A 19807-nucleotide genomic window follows, 5' to 3' on the forward strand; every position below is an offset into this window, starting at 1 on the left:
AATTCGAATATTTTTACAATTTAAAGCATATTTTTAAAATAAGACAAAAAGTCCTTCAATATACTAAAATTCTAGACTAAAACAAATTGATTATTTACAAATAAAAATCAATATAAGTAAAATAACGTGATAAAAATTAAAAACGACTTAAATATAATAACATTTTTATATTCTATGATAAATTCCAATTTCTTTTAAAAATGCAACAATATTTGTAAATGGAACATTATTAAATAAATCATACATATTATTGACATTGAAATGCTTCTTACGAATATCAGCAAAGTCAATACAATTAATTAAAACATGTTTAATAGTATACTTGCAGTTGCAAGGTACACATTGTGGTTCATCTTCATTTTTTAAAAGATACTCGTGTGTTATTCTAGTATGACCAATACGACATCTAGTAATAATACACTGATCTTTTCTGCACATAAAATTATTAAAAGGTTTACCTATATTAGGTTTAATTTCATGTAATTTATTATCATCTTTTTTACTCCATTCATTTTTTAAAATATTAAACACATATTCTCTAATATTAGATTTAAAATCAGTATATGGTATATCACAGTTAGATAAAGGGTCACCCAGGGCATGCTTTGCCTCAAGGTCTACAGCTGTGTTTCCAAGGATTCCAACATGACTCGGAACCCATAGAAATATTATTTCTTTCAGAAGAATTTTCAAATTCCTCATTACATATAAAATTTGGAGAATTGTTGGGTTTTTAATTTTAGTATTTTGTATAGCTTGTAAGCATGAAAGTGAATCAGAACATATAATAAATTTGGATTTATCTGAAGAAGCAATAAATTTCAAAGCCAAAATTATTGCTTCTGCTTCAGCAGTAAAGATGGATGCATCAGATGGCAAACGGAGAGTTGCAGCTCTGTCCCTGAAGACAGCAGCAGATGCAACTCTGTCGCCATCTTTTGATCCATCAGTATAGACAGTTGAAAAATCTGGATAATTGGCTTTAATTTCAGCATAGTGTTGCTGAATTAAAAGAGGATTTGTTTTATTTTTATTGTGTTCAAGGAGATCAAATATCATTTTTGGTTTGGGAAGTTCCCATGGAGGACATTTGCAAATTTTAACTTGAGCAACAGATTTTAAATCAAAAGAAGCTAAATGTGGTTTTAAACGTATACCTAACGGAGGAATTTTATTTTCATGTTTTGCAAAAATATCTTCATAAATCGGATTAAAAACACAGCTGTAGGCAGGATTATCTGAATAGGCTTTTAGTTTGACAGCATATTGAAGTCCAACCTTCAAACGTCTGTTAGAGAGTGAGTGCTCATCAGCCTCTACATACAGACTCTCAACTGGTGAGGTTTTAAATGCACCAAGACAGAGACGCAAACCCTGGTGATGCACAGCATCAAGAATCTGTATGTAGGACTTCCTTGCAGAGCCATACACTATAGAGCCATAATCTAGTTTAGATCTAACTAGAGATCTATATAAATTAAGTAAAATGTTGCGATCAGCACCCCAGTCAGTGCTGCCGACAACTTTTAAAATATCTAAAGCTTTTAAACATCTCGATTTTACCATTTTGATATGGGGTAGAAAGGTTAACTTTTTATCGAAAATTAACCCAAGAAATTTGGTTTCATCAACCATTTTAATTGGGTTGCCGTACAAAGTGAGTTCTGGATCAAGATGCAATTTCCTTTTGTTACAAAAATGCATCCCGACCGTTTTTGACGTGGAAAATTTAAAAACATTTTCCGAGGCCCATTTTTCAATTCTTCCAAGACATAACTGTAATTGTCTTTCTATGTTATTCATATTTTTGCCTCTGTAACATATTAAAAAATCATCAACGTACAATGAACCTTCAATATTACTTTTTAAAACTTCAACAAGGCTGTTGATTTTAAGACTAAATAATGTAACAGATAAAATACTGCCCTGAGGGACACCCATCTCTTGATCATACAGATCAGACATGGTCGAATTAACTCTAACATTAAATTGTCTGTTAGAGAGAAAATTAGAAATAAAATTAGGCATATTGCCTTTCAACCCTATATCAAATATATCTTTTAAAATACCATATTTCCATGCAGTATCATAGGCCTTCTCAAGGTCGAAAAAGACCGACACCACATGTTCATTTTTCGCAAAACCATTACGGACAAATGATTCGAATCGAACAAGATGATCAAGAGTACTGCGGCCCTGTCGGAATCCACACTGGATATTGGCTAATAGCCCATTGGATTCCAAGAACCAAACAAGGCGATCATTGACCATCCGTTCGAGTGTTTTACAGACACAACTGGTAAGAGCAATTGGTCGATAATTAATAGGATCCGTATGATCTTTACTTGGTTTTGGAATAGGCACGACGGTTGCAAGCTTCCAGATTGATGGTAAATCACCAGATTCCCAGATGTTATTCATGAGCTGCAAGAGAGCTTCTAGCGAGGAATCTGGCAAGTGTTTTAAGAGTTGGTAGTGAATATTATCAGGCCCACAAGCTGTATCATGGGCTTTTGACAGAGATGTTTTAAGTTCTTCAAGAGAAAATAGTTTATTATAATTTTCTCCATTTTTTGATTTAAAGTTTAATTTAATTTTTTCTTTTTGTTTTTTAACTTTCTTAAAGTCTTCCCTGTAGTTGTGGGGTAGGGATAAATAATCTTAAAAAAAAACAACCACGCATTATCCTTTTTTTGTTGGAAAAATGTAGGATGTGCCATTCCATCTCCCATCCCATTCCTCATTAAAAAATAATTAAAATCGTATGTTTGCTCCCAAATATATACATTCAATATATATGATTTCAATAAGACTAAAAATGTATCAAAAAGTGAGAGAGAAAGAGAGATATGTGATATGGTTGCAAATGAGACAAATCTCCAAAAGAGACAAAATAACAAAGAAATTAACAACTTTTGGTCACCGATCGGCTTTCAACAATGAGCAAAGCCCATTCACATAGTCAGCTAAAGAAGGCCACGAAATGAAAAATGTAACACAATAAAAACGAGAACACTAATGACCTAACATATATACAAAACACGAACGAAAAAAACAATGTAACACATCAAGAAACTACAACCACTGAATTACAGGATCCTGACTTAGGGCAAGCACAGACATATTGAATGTTCAACACAATCAGTTGAAAAAGGCTTAATTCATCAGTCGGATACAAATAGAAATACATCAAACAAAACACAGAGTGGACGTGGTCGGGTACTTGTATATCCTAACATCAAAAAGACACTTATTACTGATCTGAGAGTACTCGCATTACTAATACTTAAAGATAGTTCATAGTCACTAACAACTTATACAAAAATCATGCATCATTATCACTAAACAAGTATATATATTTGTATAAGGGCCAGCTGAAAGACGCCTCCGGGTGCGGGAATTTCTCGTTACATTTAAGACCTGTTCGTGACCTTCTGCTGTTGTTTTTTCTAGGGTCGGCTTGTTGTCTCTTTGCTCGGTTTTAGTTTGTTACCCCGATTTTGTTTTTTGTCCATGGATTTATGAGTTTTGAACAGCGGTATACTACTGTTGCCTTTATTTGACACATTACCCATTTCCATTCTCAATTTTATCGAAGACTTAATTGTCAATCAGTACACATCAGATATTCAATGTACTAGTATTTAGTGTAAAGACGTCATAAACAGTCAAAGAAGAAAATATGACCTTGTGCAATGCCAATATACAGGTATCGACAGTTTGTAGATCCTTGAATGTATAAATATATATAACAATAATAGATACAAGTTTGCTTTTTATTTACTGATAACAATATTAAATAATATAATTACAGTGTTGACTTGGTTATCTTTTAGAATAAGTTAATTTGAAGGATCGTTTCTATATTTCCGTGCATGGTAAACAACTGCATCATTTCCGTAAAAATGAGGATGTGTCTCCCGTTTGAAATAAGTTTTTTACAGGTACAACTAAACTTAAAAACCAAATCCTTATATATCTATTAAACAATTTAGTAAAGGTTTTAAGTAATCTGTGATAACGAAACCCCTAGCTTAACATTTTACCAGTACACATTTATTACGTTTGTAAAACATCATATATTTTGGATAGATTTTGTTCATGCTTATAGATATTTAAAGGTTTAAATGTCTCTGATAGTGTTGATCAGGGTAAAAATGTGTCATAACATTATCAAATAGCAGCTTATTGTTTAAAATTAGTGACATAAGTTGAATGATTTTTAGATTGTTTGTCCATCTGAATATCTATTACATGGAATACTTATTTTTCATTTGATCACTCGTGCATTGGTGAATTGATATGGATTAGAAAATTATTTTGTCATCTGCTAGACTGCAATTTATTTTTTCACATAAACAATTGGATCAGAATATTGTTATAGCCAATACCTTAGTGTACAGATATGAATAGTAATATACTGGAATTGTTTTGAAACAAAATATTAGATATTGGTCATGTTGATGCTAGCGTCAATATTTTGATAAAAAAAAGACAGGAACTATGTTGGTTAAACAAAACTATAGGCTCTAAAGAGCCTGTGTCGCTCACCTTGGTCTATGTGAATATTAAACAAAGGACACAGATGGATTCATGACAAATTGTGTTTTGGTGATGGTGATGTGTTTGTACTGAACATTATTGCTGCTTACAATTATCTCTATCTATAATGAACTTGGCCCAGTAGTTTCAATGGAAAATGTTAGTAAAGATTTACAAATTTTATGAAATTTTTTAAAAATTGACTATAAAGGACAATCACTTCTTAGGGGGGTAATTGACCATTTTAATCATGTTGACTTTTTTTAGGTCTTACTTTGATGTACATTATTGCTGTTTACAGTTTATCTTTGTCTATAATAATATTCAAGATAATAACAAAAAACGGAAAAATTTCCTTAAAATTACCAATTCAGGGGCAGCAACCCAACAACGGGTTGTCCAATTCATCTGAAAATTTCAGGGCAGATAGATCTTGACCTGATTAACAATTTTACCCCAAGTCAGATATGCTCTTAATGCTTTGGTGTCAGAGATATAAGCCACAATCTATATTTTACCCCTATGTTCTATTTTTAGCCATGGCGGCCATCTTGGTTGGTTAGCCGGATCACCGGATACATTTATTAAACTAGATACCCCAATGATGATTGTGGCCAAGTTTGGTTAAATTTGACCCAGTAGTTTCAGAGATGAAGATTTTTGTAAAAGTTAACAGACGACGGACGCAAAGTGATGAGAAAAGCTCACTTGGCCCTTCGGGCCAGGTGAGCTAAACATGAAAACTAGTTGAACTGTAAAGTGCTCATGAACTCACTGATGATGCACGGGTGATTCTAGTCATAACAAGTGTCACTCTAACGCCCGTTAATGTACTGTTTCAATAGGTCAGCAGACGGTAAAGTTGTACAAGTCCATAATTACACTCTTATACGTTTAAATCTTCCTGTAAACAAGTTTAAAAGAGCAAGTGTTCTAGGTCTTTGAAACATGTCAGGAGCTGTGTTCTAAGAGAAAATGCTAAATACTGTACACAATTATAAGTACAACGGACAATCATGTATTTGTATTATTTGAGGGCGCATTTAAGATGCTGAATAAGACAATAAAAAAAGGATATTTCTTACTTACATGTGACCAGCTTTAGCGTTTGGTTGTGTAGTACTTATGTCTGAAATAGAAAAAAAGGTATAGCATGTTTAACCATATATGATTTGTTCGATTTCTTGTCCACATCCTACAGATATACAAATTAATATAAATGTTAAATCTGCTTTAACACATATAACCTGTATAACATGTTCCAGGAATTAATGATGGAGGGCAATCGTTGATAAATCAAAAATAAAGTTGTCACATGTTTCGCTCCGTCTTTGACAACATTACATGATAGGACCACAATACAAATAAATCGGAGAACATATAGGACAGAGAAACAAACGAAAATTAGCTAACAAAAGGTGAAATTTTTACACTAGACGGGAGTTTCATCCATTTAAGAATATCCAGAAGTCGGTGAAAAAAATGCTCAAATAATGAGGAAAGCACCAAATTTTGCATGATTGTTAATTTTTGTGTACTAAGCAAAATTAGCTATAGACCAACCCTCAAAATTTGATATGGCGGCTTATTTCAAGATGGCCGCCATACATTCAAAAATATTATCCAGTATTGCACAAACCACAGTGGATTTGATGCTGGAAGCCCGAAATTCAACATATTTGAATGACTTGGTGTACTTTGCAAAATTTTGTTTTGTTCTTTCGATGAAATTCAAAATGGCGGCTTCTTTTACATGAATTTCTACATTTCTTAATTTGTGAAAGGCAACTTCTGAAATTTGTATATACCATTTCTTAATTTTTTAACGTATTTCACGATCGTTACATAGATTTCTACATTTCTTAATTTGTGAAATGTAACTTTTTTCTTTGTTTGAGTAACGGTTGGAAGATTAGTTTAATTGTTAGCGCCTCCAGCCAATGAGAAGTTCCGTTTCTAAAGAAACACGACAAGCTACAAATCAACATGTTATAAATCAAGAAGTTACAAATCAAGAATAAAAAATAGTCCCACAATATTCCCAAGCTTAGTTTTTACAAAGTTAATAAGTAAAACTCAATGGATTAAGATTTTTTAAAGTTCAGTATTTATTTGAAATCTGTGTTTTCATACACCCATCTATGTTTTATTTCCTTTATATTAAAACATTAAAACAACCCAGTTCTATTTTTGTATGTTGGAGCCTGTTATCCACTAATCAGTCGCAAATCCAGCCATTTTTAAAAGGATGTTCAAACACTTGCAAGTCAAATAGAAAAGGGGGTTCCGACCATCTATCCCCATACAAAAGCATTAGTAGTCAAACAAGTAGGGGTGTCCACACCCGGAACCTTCCATCCCCTTTCCCGCCACTGATTAAAGATCACTGTGTAGAATATTGTGTGATTATAATTATTCAACCGTTGTATATGAAATAAATTTTCGTTCAAAGAACATCATATAATCGCTTTCTCCTAAGAAATTTGATTAACTTGAGATATTTTTTTAAGGTACGAGAAGACATGAATCCACAGCGACCTCGTGTACAATATTGTGAAACTATTTTATTCAAGACATGTATAAGTTCTTGCTTTGTAACTGGTAGTTTTTCTTTAGAAACTTAACTTGTCTTTGACAGGCAGCGGTAACAATTACACCGACACGATCTCCCGAAACGTGACTCAAACGAAAAAACACGTTACATTCCAAAAATTAAGAAATGTAGAAATTCCTGACACGCATGAAGAAAATACGTTAACAAATTAAAACATTGCATTTACAAATTAAAGGAGTCACATTTCACAAATCAAGAAATGTAGAAATTCATGAAACAAATGAAGACAATACATTAACAAATTAAGAAATTGCATTTACAAATTAAGAAGTTACATTTATGGCGGGTATTCCTTTCCATAGAATTTAAGCATTTTAATAAAGTATAGTGTCATTTAGTCTCTGTTCCAGTTAGTTCCTTATGATTTTGCGTGGCTTGTCATTTCAGATACAAATTAGTAGCTGCAGAAGAAGCTTTCATTAAAAACTGCAATATGTTTTGTCTTAGGTCACACATAAAAGCTGTGATTTGAGATTTATCTGACCGAAGATATTATTCAGTGCCTATCCGATTTCTTGGGTTGCAATATTTTACAAGTTGAGATAGTATACTGTGATATCATTAAAATGGCAGGAATTGAGGACAACAAGGACAAGAACATGGAAATGGCAAACTTATTCACTTGAGGATATGGAGATTCTGAAACCCACCGCTGAAGACACTTTAAGAGGACAACTCAGGAATGGCTATTCAACAATTGTACCAAGAATTTTTAGCAGATAGGAAATCTAATGCTAAAAGAACAGCTGAGATTGACCGCAATATAAAACAGGACGAAGCGCGTATCGATAAAATATGTGTTGGTCTCATAACGATGCAAGCTGAACAGAAGAGGCAATGAATATCAATAATGAACATATGGGAGCAATATCTCAGCAAATTTAGCAAAGACAGGATAGACCACAAGGCTAATGGTTCGCGCTTAGCGGAATTGACAGTCAGACCAATGAGAAATTCAATTTGGTGGTGAGACGGAAGGACAACCTGACAGACAACAACTGAAGAAGGAGACACAGTTCAATTCAAAAGTGCATTTAAACAGCAGGGTACTTTCTAACAAATGGCATCTGTTGTTAGTGAATCAGTGGACAACCGAAATAAAGAAGTTAAAATTCCTGCAATTGACACATCTTCTAAGCCAAAATATGACCGCAGCCAGTACAACGCAAGTAAACAACAAACTCCTTGCCTTGGGTCTTTCCCCAATTAGTTCACATGAACCATTAACCGTACCAACTTTGTTGGAGACAAATTTAGTGTCCTCACCTAAATTTGGAAGTTATTCAACAACAACCTCAATTTAAGAACATACTAGAAGCCTATAGTACTGATCACGGATAGCACCAAATAGCTTATGTGTGTGCTAACGCACATTTACCACCTACTATGAGTCAATCATATGTGGTTCAGAGCATCATACCATTACAGAAACAATTGGCTGCAAGTGGATTCTATCAGGTTTCTCCAATGTAGACTGTAGTGCCTAATAACAGTCACATCCCTGTCGAAACAATGGCGAATCCTCCTCCTCCCACATTTATGACTTTAATTATGACAACCTCGTCATTTCCTGGCAACTATAACAGGCTTGCCACAACAGCAGGCTGACTCAACTGACCGATTCAGGAAAGGGCACAGGGAATTAAAAGAACGTGTCAATAGCTCTTCTTAAGACTCCTCTATGGAGAGTGAATATACCCGATGGTAAGAAAATTATGTTGCCAAGGACCGGAGCCGAAGCCCACGGCTCCCACAAATGCAAATATTCAAAGGAAGAGGATCCATGACTTTTAGAGGTGTTAATTAACCAATTTGGACGGACTGCGGTAGACGACAATGGTAAGACATGAAAAAGGTGTGTAGGCTAGATTGTCTGGCCGATGTAGTCTTATAGTACGCTCGCAAGGTAAACACAGATGATGATTCCAAGCATTGAAGCACTTCAGGAAGACAGACTATCAGACCAGTTTTGAACGTAAGCATTCCTCCGAGGATGTAAAGACGTAGATTCTGCAAGGCATTTAACAGTGAGGAACCCAGAAACTATCAACAAGGCGTTAAACACTTAAAAATTTCAATAGCAACCCGATGTTGATATATGGACCAAAAAAATGTCAATTATGCCCATCGGCATGTCTTCTTTGCTGATAGCGCAGTATCACCGACCGATAAAGGGAATTTGAGCAGTCCTTTGGAAAATGAGGTGCGTAACTTCACTCAAATTGTCACAAAACTAGCTAATGTTATGCTTTCAACTAATAAGCGTAACTGTGGATTGGTCGATCAATATAACCTTGGGTCTTCTGGTCAATAAAATCGTGGAAGATCAATGGAAGATCACCTGATCAATATACACGTGGAAGATCCCCTTGGCAATATAATTGCGGTAGATCGCCATATAAAAATACATCCAAGTTTTATGTCTATCGACCAGCAACACCCCCCTAAGCCAGAGATAATATAGTCCTTGAAGACAACGGTCAGCATCACTACGGATAAATTCCAGAAATCCCGGTTATTTCAGGCAACGGTCACCTTCACCAGGATACAGAGAAAATCAAAGCGCAACCCCAACCAAGAAGTCTTTAAACATCAACGAGTCGGACCATAAAACATCGTTTCATGACAAAACCGAACAGAGGCCTACGGCCTCGTCCGATATTGTCATCAGGCGAACCATTGGAAAAAGCCTAGCAGTACGATGTACTTTATACGATCACAGTGTAAGCATGACTGTAGACACTGCTGCAATGATAACATTAGAGAATGAGAAATTAATTCCAGCAGATAATGAAGATTCAAATACCGTAACGCTACGTGGTTTGGGTGAACAGCTTGTTACTGGGAGGATTATAAAGAACACCTCTCTCGACATTGATAGAGTAAACATGGTAAAGACATAGTGAGATGTGTGCAAAACGCCGTTACCAGACGATGTTATACTTGGGCTAGATATTTTGGACACACTGGGCGCTGTGATAAATCTGAGTACTCCCACACTTACCATCAACAACAAAGTGATAAATGTGGCATTTGTTAACATTGGAGGTGAGATTTCAACTCAGCAAGATTGCATGAAACGAACTATCACAGTTCCGACAAACTCTAAAATGACTGTTACAATTAAAACTAATAAACGTGCTGACCAGAAGTTCATTTTAGAACCATGCCCGCTGACTAGTTGCATACGTAGTTGGAAAAGAAAATAGTTGTCCCTTAACTATTTTAAATGATTGCAATCGTCACATCCGCCTGAAAAAGGGTACACATACTGGTTACATAGAATAATTTGACGATATAGTGGGTACGGCAGATGAACACCCGATAAGTGACGTAAGACGTGGCATTGAAGAAGCACGAGACAAGGTGACATCGGCACTGCCGCAAAGTTCAGATACGTTACCTAATACGCCACCACATTTAACCGACCTATATCCGCGTTCAATCGTTCAACCTATTTCATTCCAATCTTTAAACCATTGAGAATATAAAAAAAAATACAATAACATGTTACATATTGATTAACATTTTGATTTTCACTATTTGTTTTTGTATATGCAGCCATATTTGCAAATATATGCGTTCTAGAAATAACCAAACTATTTTATTAATATTTTAAAATTAATTGATAACAAAGAACATGAAGACCATTTTCAAAGAATCATTACTTTAATTTCCGAAATTATATAGAATACCTTGCGGACAATCTTGATATTTATAACGTTTTTTTTTCCGCCATCTAGAAAATGGCAGCCATATTGGATTTTTCTGAGTGGGTCCATAGCTGAAATCAAAGGGTATACAACCAAGAACAACTGTGCAAAGTTTCATACTTTCCTCATCAAGTGAGCAAATCTGCTCTAAATCCCGCACCAATCAGCCGGGCTACAGTGACGCTTTAATAAAAACATTTCGAAAGCCCCCCAAAAAAGTACAAAGTTGAAGAGCATTAAGGACCAAACGTTCCAAAAAGTTGTGCCCAATACGGCTAGAGTTTTCTTCTTGAGATAAGAACATTCTTATTATTTAGAATAATTCATACTTTTGCAAACAGTATTTTTTTATAAAATGGCTATATATGATAAAACCGGTGACTTACTACAAAATAAAAACGAAGAGATAAATAACCTAAATCAGCATATAAACATTCACAGCCGCGTTAGCCAAATCGAATTCAAGATTAGGTTTTTAATGTTGATATATCACTTATTAATAACAATGAAAATTACAATACTAATTAATATCAAATTGTGGTAGTAATTTGATAATTAATTTATCAACTAGCTATGTCGGTATTACCAATTAATTGACTTATAGATTTTCCGAAAAATTATGTTTTCATATAGTATGAATATTGCTATTTTCAAATCTGTTGAGAAAATTACTAGTGACACTCATCGTTTTGTTTAAAATTTTATTAACTTTTTTTTTCTAGTGTTGATTATTTATTCCTTTTATTTCTTTTCTTTTTTCGCTTTAACATTCACTTATCTATTCCACTAAGTAAGCTTAGTGTCTCTTCCAAACCTTATATATAAATATATGTCTTATGACTTATAAAGGATATTAACATGTCTCAATGTACTTGAATAAGTGGATTAATTGCCTACTTATCTAAATATACATAACATTTAGTAATTAGCACTGTAAATATAAATTAGCTTATGTGTGCTCATCGCATGCATTTTCCACGACATCATAATATTTCAGATAAATTGTTAATATTGTTAAAATGTTCAAAATGTTGATAAAAATACTATTGATGAAATTGTAAATGAAATAAGAGATGTTTTACTCAATTCTGCTAGAAATACATTTGAGGAGTTCGTACAGAAAACTTATGGATTTGATTACACGAGAGGGAAACAAAATCACCGTGATTGGTTTAACACAGAATGCCGCCGGGAAAGGAGGGCGTTTAGAAAATCAAAAAGGTTATATAAACGATATGGTTCACGTATATTCAAGGAACGTTTGAAACGTAGTGAGACTTTATATAAAAAAACTATGGATAAAAATATTAGATCATTTAACGTTGATTTACGTTCAAAAATGAAAAAGATGCGAACAAAAAACCCGAAAGAATTTTGGAAAATTATTAATCGAGGTAGAAGAAAGAAAAACAATGATATTAATATTGAAGATTTGTTTTCTTTTTTAAAGGATCTGAATGAAAATAAAGAAACAAATGATCGGTATATTTTAGAAAATGATGTAAACGAAAATTCATCAAATGTATTTCTTAATGCTTGTATCACTAAAGATGAAATATTGAAGGCCATAAAAAGTCTGAAAAATAATAAGACACCTGGTGATGATCTGATTGTAAATGAGTATATATGCTTGTCTATTGAATTTTTTATTGATGTTTATGTGTGTTTATCTAATTTTATTTTTGACACAGGATTGTTGCCTGAGGCATAGTTAATAGGAAATGTAAATCCATTGTTTAAAAACAAAGGCTCTGAAAATGATCCACAAAACTATAGGCCTATAACGTTATTGTCTACTCTAGGTAAACTTTTTACCTCAATATTGAACACAAGATTATGTATACTAAATGAAAACCAAGCAGGTTTCAGAAGGAAAATTTGAATAGTAAACTCACCATATATAATCGTTAAATCCAGTGGATAATATTTATATAATTTAGACACACATCCAAACTATACCCGATAACGCACATGCGAAAAACAACACATACTGTGCCCAATACTAATGGAAACACGGATCATACCGATAACGGAGTTGATTCCGGAAAAAATAAATACTATGAAAAAGAGAAACAAAATGTAATGTATGTGTATAATCACATTAATTTATAGAATATATTTTGTGAAAAATTTTATGTTATGAATACTAATATTATGAATAAATAATACCATGCCAAATAGTGCTTCCCTTAACTATTTGGTAAGCTAACATGAGGGATACTAAGTTAAAGCTGTAAACTTAGTAATTTGTTACAGCAAGATTGCAATAAAGATATTGTTACGTTAAAAAAAAAAAAAAAAAAAAAAGGAATTATTCTACGACTGAACATATTTTTACTTTACATATTTTATTTGAATTATTAAAATTGGGAAAGAAAAAGTTACATTGTGCTTTTATCGACTTTGAAAAGCGTTTGACTCTCTACAGCGAAATTTAATTCTGTTCAAATTATTGCAGAATGAAGTAAATGGGAAATTTTTTCGTGTTATTCAGAGTATGTATGATTATGCCAAATCGCGTATTATACATCAGGGTAAAAAATCTGATTTCTTTCCTTATGTGATGGGGGTGCGGCAAGGGGAAAATCGTTCACCTGCTTTGTTTTCTATATTTTTAAATGATCTTCAAATTTTTTTGAAAAGAAAAACATAACAGGCTTAAAATCAATATCACAAGAAATCAAAAATGAGCTGACATTATTTTTACTTTTATATGCAGATGATACTGTTTTATTAGCAGAAAATAGCACTGATCTACAATACATGTTAAATACATTTTACGAATATTGTGAAGAATGGAAAATGAAAATCAATACAAATAAAACTAAAGTTTTGATCTTTTCGAGTGGCAGAATGCCAGCAAATCTCAAGTTCACAGTTAATCGTAACGACATTGAAATTGTAAAAGAATACAAATATTTAGGTATTTTATTTTCTAGAAGTGGATCCTTTTTATCAAATAAAAATATTTAAAAGAACAAGCCACAAAAGCTATGTATAGTGTTTTAAAAAAAGGTAGACAAAACAATTTGTCAATAGAATGTCAACCTGATTCATTTGACAAAATGGTTTTACCAATATTGATATATGGATCAGAAATATGGGGTTTTGAAAATATAGATATACTTGAACGTGTACATTTACAATTTTGTAAAATGATTTTACATTTAAAACAGTCTACTCCAAATTCCATAGTGTATGCAGAACTTGGCAGATACCCTATTACTGTGTCTGTAAAACTGCGAATGATTAATTTCTGGAGTAGACTTCTTAATTGAAAAGAAAGTAAAATTTGTGCTGTATTATATAACCTTGTATTTTTATATTATAATGATTACGGAATAGACACTAAGTGGATATCATAAAATATTTTTGATAATTGTAGTATGTCCAATATATGGAATGCACAGTTTACTGATAAATGGGTATCAAAATGTATTGAGCAAAAACTCAAAGATCAGTTTCAACAAGAATGCTTTGCATTTGTTGCAAAATCACCTAAAACTTTATGCTATCGTATTTTTAAAAATAATTTTCAATTGGAAAAATATTTTTCTGTTTTACCTCACAAATTCATTTATACATGATGCAAATATAGATGTGGCAGTCACCACTTGCCGATTGAGTCTGGAACGTGGCAGGGTTTACCGAGAGAAGACAGAATCTGCCGTCTCTGTGACTCAAACGACATTGGTGACGAGTACTATTATATTATGAATTGTGGATCTTTTATGTTTGAAAGAAAAAAAAAATTACCTACATACTGCTGGTCTAACCCTAATATCTATAAGCTTGATCAACTGTTTAATTCATGTAATATTGTAATATTAGAAAAACTATTTAAATTTATCAAAGTTATAAATGTGAAGGTCAGTCCTCCAAGTTAATTTCATTGTATTGTTCACACATGCTTGTAATAATTGTACCTTATAGTTATATTTATGTATGTTCTCTATAACTATGTAATTGTAGTTTTATGAGAAATAAAGTATTCGTATTCGATAAATTTCATATCTTGTACAAGTCATTTTGAAAGAGCTTGTGTAAGCTTTACTTATTACTGAATCCTTTTCATATCTCAATAAATAGAAAACGCTTTAAATCAAATAAAAATCAATTTTGCCTTTGTGAAGATGTAGTGCATTTCGTTTTCTTACTGATAATACTTGTCAACAGATTTCAAAACATGTGCCATGCTATTGGCAAAACAATTTTTGTATACGAAGGTTGCAATAAGAAATACATGAAAAATTAGAATTTTTATTTTGTGTATGAAACAGTATTCCTTTACGCAGCTGTTCATGCAAGTTTTTGTTTTTGTATTCATACATGAATATTTTAACATGCCAAAAATGTATAAGACAAAAAATTAGCCGAATAAAGAAAGGAGGTTAAGTGGGAATACTTTTTCATAGAAACGAGCGTCTGGCGTACTAAATTATAATCCTGGTACCTTTGATAACTATTTACACCACTGGGTCGATGCCACTGCTGGTGGACGTTTCGTCCCCGAGGGTATCACCAGCCCAGTAGTCAACACTTCGGTGTTGACATGAATATCAATAATGTGGTCATTTTTACAAATTTCCTGTTAACAAAACTTTGAATTTTTCGAAAACTAAGAATTTTCTTATCCCAGGCGTAGATTACCTTAGCCGTATTTGGCACAACTTTTTGGAATTTTGGATCCTCAATGCTCTTCAACTTTTTACTTGTTTGGCTTAATAAATATTTTGATATGAGCGTCACTGATGAGTCTTATGTAGACGAAACGCGCGTCTGGCGTACTAAATTATAATCCTGGTACCTTTGATAACTATTGATACTTTTAATGTAAATCATAGAATTTTCGTGACTGGGGCAAGGAAACTCTGTCCTTTTTTTTCCATTACGGTACCACTTTAAATTGAGAATTGAAAATGCGGAATTTTTTCATAGAGACAACAAACCGATCAAAGTGAAGAAAAAAAATCAACCACACAAATGAAATTTAGAAAGTCAATGTTTCATTAATCAACTCATTTCAATTCAAAACTTATCAGCCAGTCTGTTCTATCTGCATTAAATTCACAATCACAGGACAAACTGTGTGCACGAAAACAAACCACGTTGACACATTTCTGTTTCGATGATCATTTAACAAAACCAAAAACATTGCTTATTCTTAAACGAGATCTACTCCGAACTAACTCTAAAAATTGATATCAAATGTCATTTTAAGAGGTTTGTATTGTGCTACCAAATACAAAAACGAGAGGATATTAAAACGCAAAACGAAAACACTTTTGTTTTTCGTTTTGGAATTTGAGAAATAAAAAAATAAAACTATAACACTTTCGTTTGTGTTTTTTTGTTTTGGTTATTTTATGCAATCTTAAATGAAAAAGAGGTAGGGCCATTTTCTCCGAAGTCCTTTCCATTTTATAAGAAAGGTAAATCATGTTTTGAGTATACGTAGCCCGATAGATGCTTATTAGAGTACATGAAAATACGTCATATTAATTATTTCTAAATCTTGAGCATCCCCCCAAAGACTATGGATTTTTTTTTATTTATGAAAGCCAGATCAATTTTGTTTAATTGTCAACGCGTATTAAGCGCATAAGGTAAAATACCACGTAACCTGTCAAGAAGCCAAATAATTCGGACAAATTTAAATGGGATGTCGTTTTGTCATTTTATTTATATCTGTATTTGTTCCGGTCTTTAAGGTTTTATAGTCATATCATTTTATTTTACATTCAAATATAATGATGATGTTCTTTTCATTGACAATCCAAACTTTTCAGATTGGGTTCCAATAAAATATCCTTCAAAATACGTAATTAAAAAAACAGATACTTTCTGGCTCATTTGTAGACTAACACCTCGAATTTCACATAAACCTTCATCCCAGTACCAGCATCTAGAACAAATTTAGTACAAAATACAAGATTTTAATTTCGAAAGTAATATATTTTCTCCAAATTAGCAACAATATACCAACTTCACCTGCATATGGGATATACATTACTCAACTCAATCGATATTCAATAGTTTTGGGCTGCTTCTTGGACTTTATAAAACATCACAAGTTTCTGAGCAAAACGTTGATGAGAAAATGTTATGTCTAAGAACGTCTCGTCCTTTTTAAAGAAAATGTCGGAAGATATTAAGACCTCGTGTATATGGTGTTGACGTACAGCAACTTGATGTGTATTGTCTTACAAACGTGATATAGTGTTCTTTTAGTTATCTAAGTATGTACATTTTCAATCATTACCGTTCAGACGATCTGTTGTAATATCTATTTACATAAAGTGTGTTCTTATGCTTTGTTGTTTTTTGTTTTTATTCATTTTATTATTCGATTTATTTCATGTGTTCAGTAAGGTTTTCAATAACAACTCGCACACTAGTAAGGATGATTGCTGACTTATTATATATATATAATAGATGATCATTTCTGTACACTAAACATAAATACTTCGTGTATTGTATCAGAGATCCTTGTTTAATTCCTACAGGCAGGTAACACCTCCCGAAACGAAAGCTTATTTTTATAAGCTAGAGTTAGAGGAGGGGATAAGGTCTCTGCGCAATGCTAGGCGGTGTTGTCGTAGAAGTTAGAAAAAAATTACAGGTTCCAGCCCCGGCGCCGGGGAGGAAGTTACGAATCAAATCTACTCTAACATCGTTAGGTTGATTTTCTAGGCACTTTATACATATTCTAAGGCCTGGTATTTCTTAATCATAAGAAATCCGATGGACAAGGTATAATTTGCAGTTGTCACTACACACTGGCAGACATATACATATATTTATTTACAGTGATTGTATGCTTCTAAAAATAGATTAGCATCCTGCAATTATACTGGACAGATGAGTAGATGATCATTTCTTTACACTAAAAATAAATACTTCGTGTATTGTATCAGAGATCCTTGTTTAATTCCTACAAGCAGGTAACACCTCCCGAAACGAAAGCTTATTTTTATAAGCTAGAGTTAGAGTAGGGGATAAGGTCTCTGCGCAATGCTAGGCGGTGTTGTCGTAGAATATAAACGCCTAAAAAAGTGTACACAACAACTCCAAATACAAAAAAGGTAACTATAAATGTAATTATTTATAAATATTTCGGAAAACAGATATCATTCATCGGTATATATTATTGTGATGTTGAATGAATCAATTATCAGTTTACTTGGATTTATTTGGAATTCTTATTGACGCAATCTTTCTTGTAACATCATAATTTTTTTTTTTAATTTTTTATTGATATTTTTGGTGTTTAAACTACAGTGCATACATACATTTTTACCATATATAAGTGAATAACATGATATTTTTATGGCATTGTTATACTATTGATATTTTACGAATAAGACATAGTAAAAATTTACAAGTAAATGATGTGAATACTCAGTATATGATACCTCTTAAGGGTACTTTGGAATACATTAAACATATATGATCATATCCAAAATAAATTTAATTAAATAACTTCCATAAATTCCCCCCATCTGTTGACAAATGACTCGTGTTTGTCTTTAGAAAGATATAAATAATCTAATATCTCCAGCCTTCTTTTAAAAACTTTAAGAAACGCTTGCACAGATATTAACAGTCTGTCTAATTGTGTGTTTTTAGCACAGTTGATGTAATACTTTGCCTGTAGAATACAATAATTTAAAACTAAGTTATCAGAATTCAATACACCGAAAATTACACTGTCTTTATTCAAAAATATTTTTACTCCAAAAACTAAATACCACCAATTAGAAAATTCTCTCCAAAATTGTTTCATTTCTGTACATTCAAAAAATTTATGCTCTATGGTTTCTATTTCTTTACAACTGGCACATTCATTAGTTAAGGAAAGTTTATATTTTTCAAGAAGATGATTATGTGAGACTATTCTGTGTAACATTTTATATTGGAAAGCTTGTAGTTTGCTTTCTATAGTACAATTAAAAGCTAGTGAATAAATATTTTTCCACTTTTCGTCACTAATTTCTATATTAAAACTTTCTTCACCTTTTTTGTGAAATCGGAGAAACACTTCCGCGATCGATAAAAAGTGAATATAAATCTTTAGCGAATAATTTACATCATAATTGTCGACACCGTTAAAGCTTTAGAATTGTGCTAGTTCATATCGCACATTATCATTTTTCTTTAAAGCATATAATTGAACTCTCTGTTGTAATTAGTCATATAACCTATATCGTGTTTAACAAGTTTTTAGAATTGTGTAAGCGTCTTACCTGATGTTCGGTTTGACTTTTTTATTGTATAAATTTCATGATTGTAATAGCTTAATCTAAGTAGACTGATAATTGATTTATTCAACATCACAATCATATATTCCGATGAAGGATATCTGTTATCCGAAATATTTATAAATAATTACATTTATAGATACCTTTTTTTTATTGTTGTTGTGTACACTTTTTTAGGCGTTTATATAATTTATTTATTGTGTACATGTATTGTTACTCGTAACGATCCAGCGCCCTCGTGGGGAAAATCGTTGACTACTATTCAGACGTTTTATATATATATATATATACCGTTTCGATCCCTAACATCACTGAAGAGAGATATATTGTCGAAATCTAGATCTGGTGTACAAAAAAATATAGACACCTTGTGTTTGTGGCAAAACATCTTGGTCACAAGTTCATTGTTTTCTGTTTAGTATTAAATTTATATCAAGATCCATTTTGTGACATCTCGTGATCAATTTTATTTGGCAATCGCCAATGGCAGTCAGCAGGGTTAAAGAACATCAGTTCTTCGACCTGTTAGTCAAATGCGTTTTGTTTAAATATACTTTTTCACTTTTTTGGTCTTTTGGAAAATGTTGTTTGTGCAGTATTTAGACCCTTCTACAACCAAATTTGTTTTACATGCACACGTATAAAAATTGCGGTTTTTATCCAACGCAATCATAGGT

At 32.5% G+C, this 19807-nt stretch overlaps 1 protein-coding gene across 1 annotated transcript in view; it reads right to left on the reverse strand.

The window, feature by feature from the left end:
• LOC139528919 (uncharacterized) overlaps window positions 1-19807 on the reverse strand; it is a 178914-nt gene that overhangs the window by 143860 nt on the left and 15247 nt on the right. The window contains exon 5 of the mRNA XM_071325156.1: window positions 5632-5671. Within this exon, the coding sequence (XP_071181257.1) occupies window positions 5632-5671 (40 nt within the window). The remainder of the gene's footprint in view (window positions 1-5631; window positions 5672-19807) is intronic.

Source organism: Mytilus edulis, chromosome 6 (genome assembly GCF_963676685.1).
Source record: "Mytilus edulis chromosome 6, xbMytEdul2.2, whole genome shotgun sequence".
NCBI classification, from domain to species: Eukaryota; Metazoa; Mollusca; class Bivalvia; order Mytilida; family Mytilidae; genus Mytilus; species Mytilus edulis.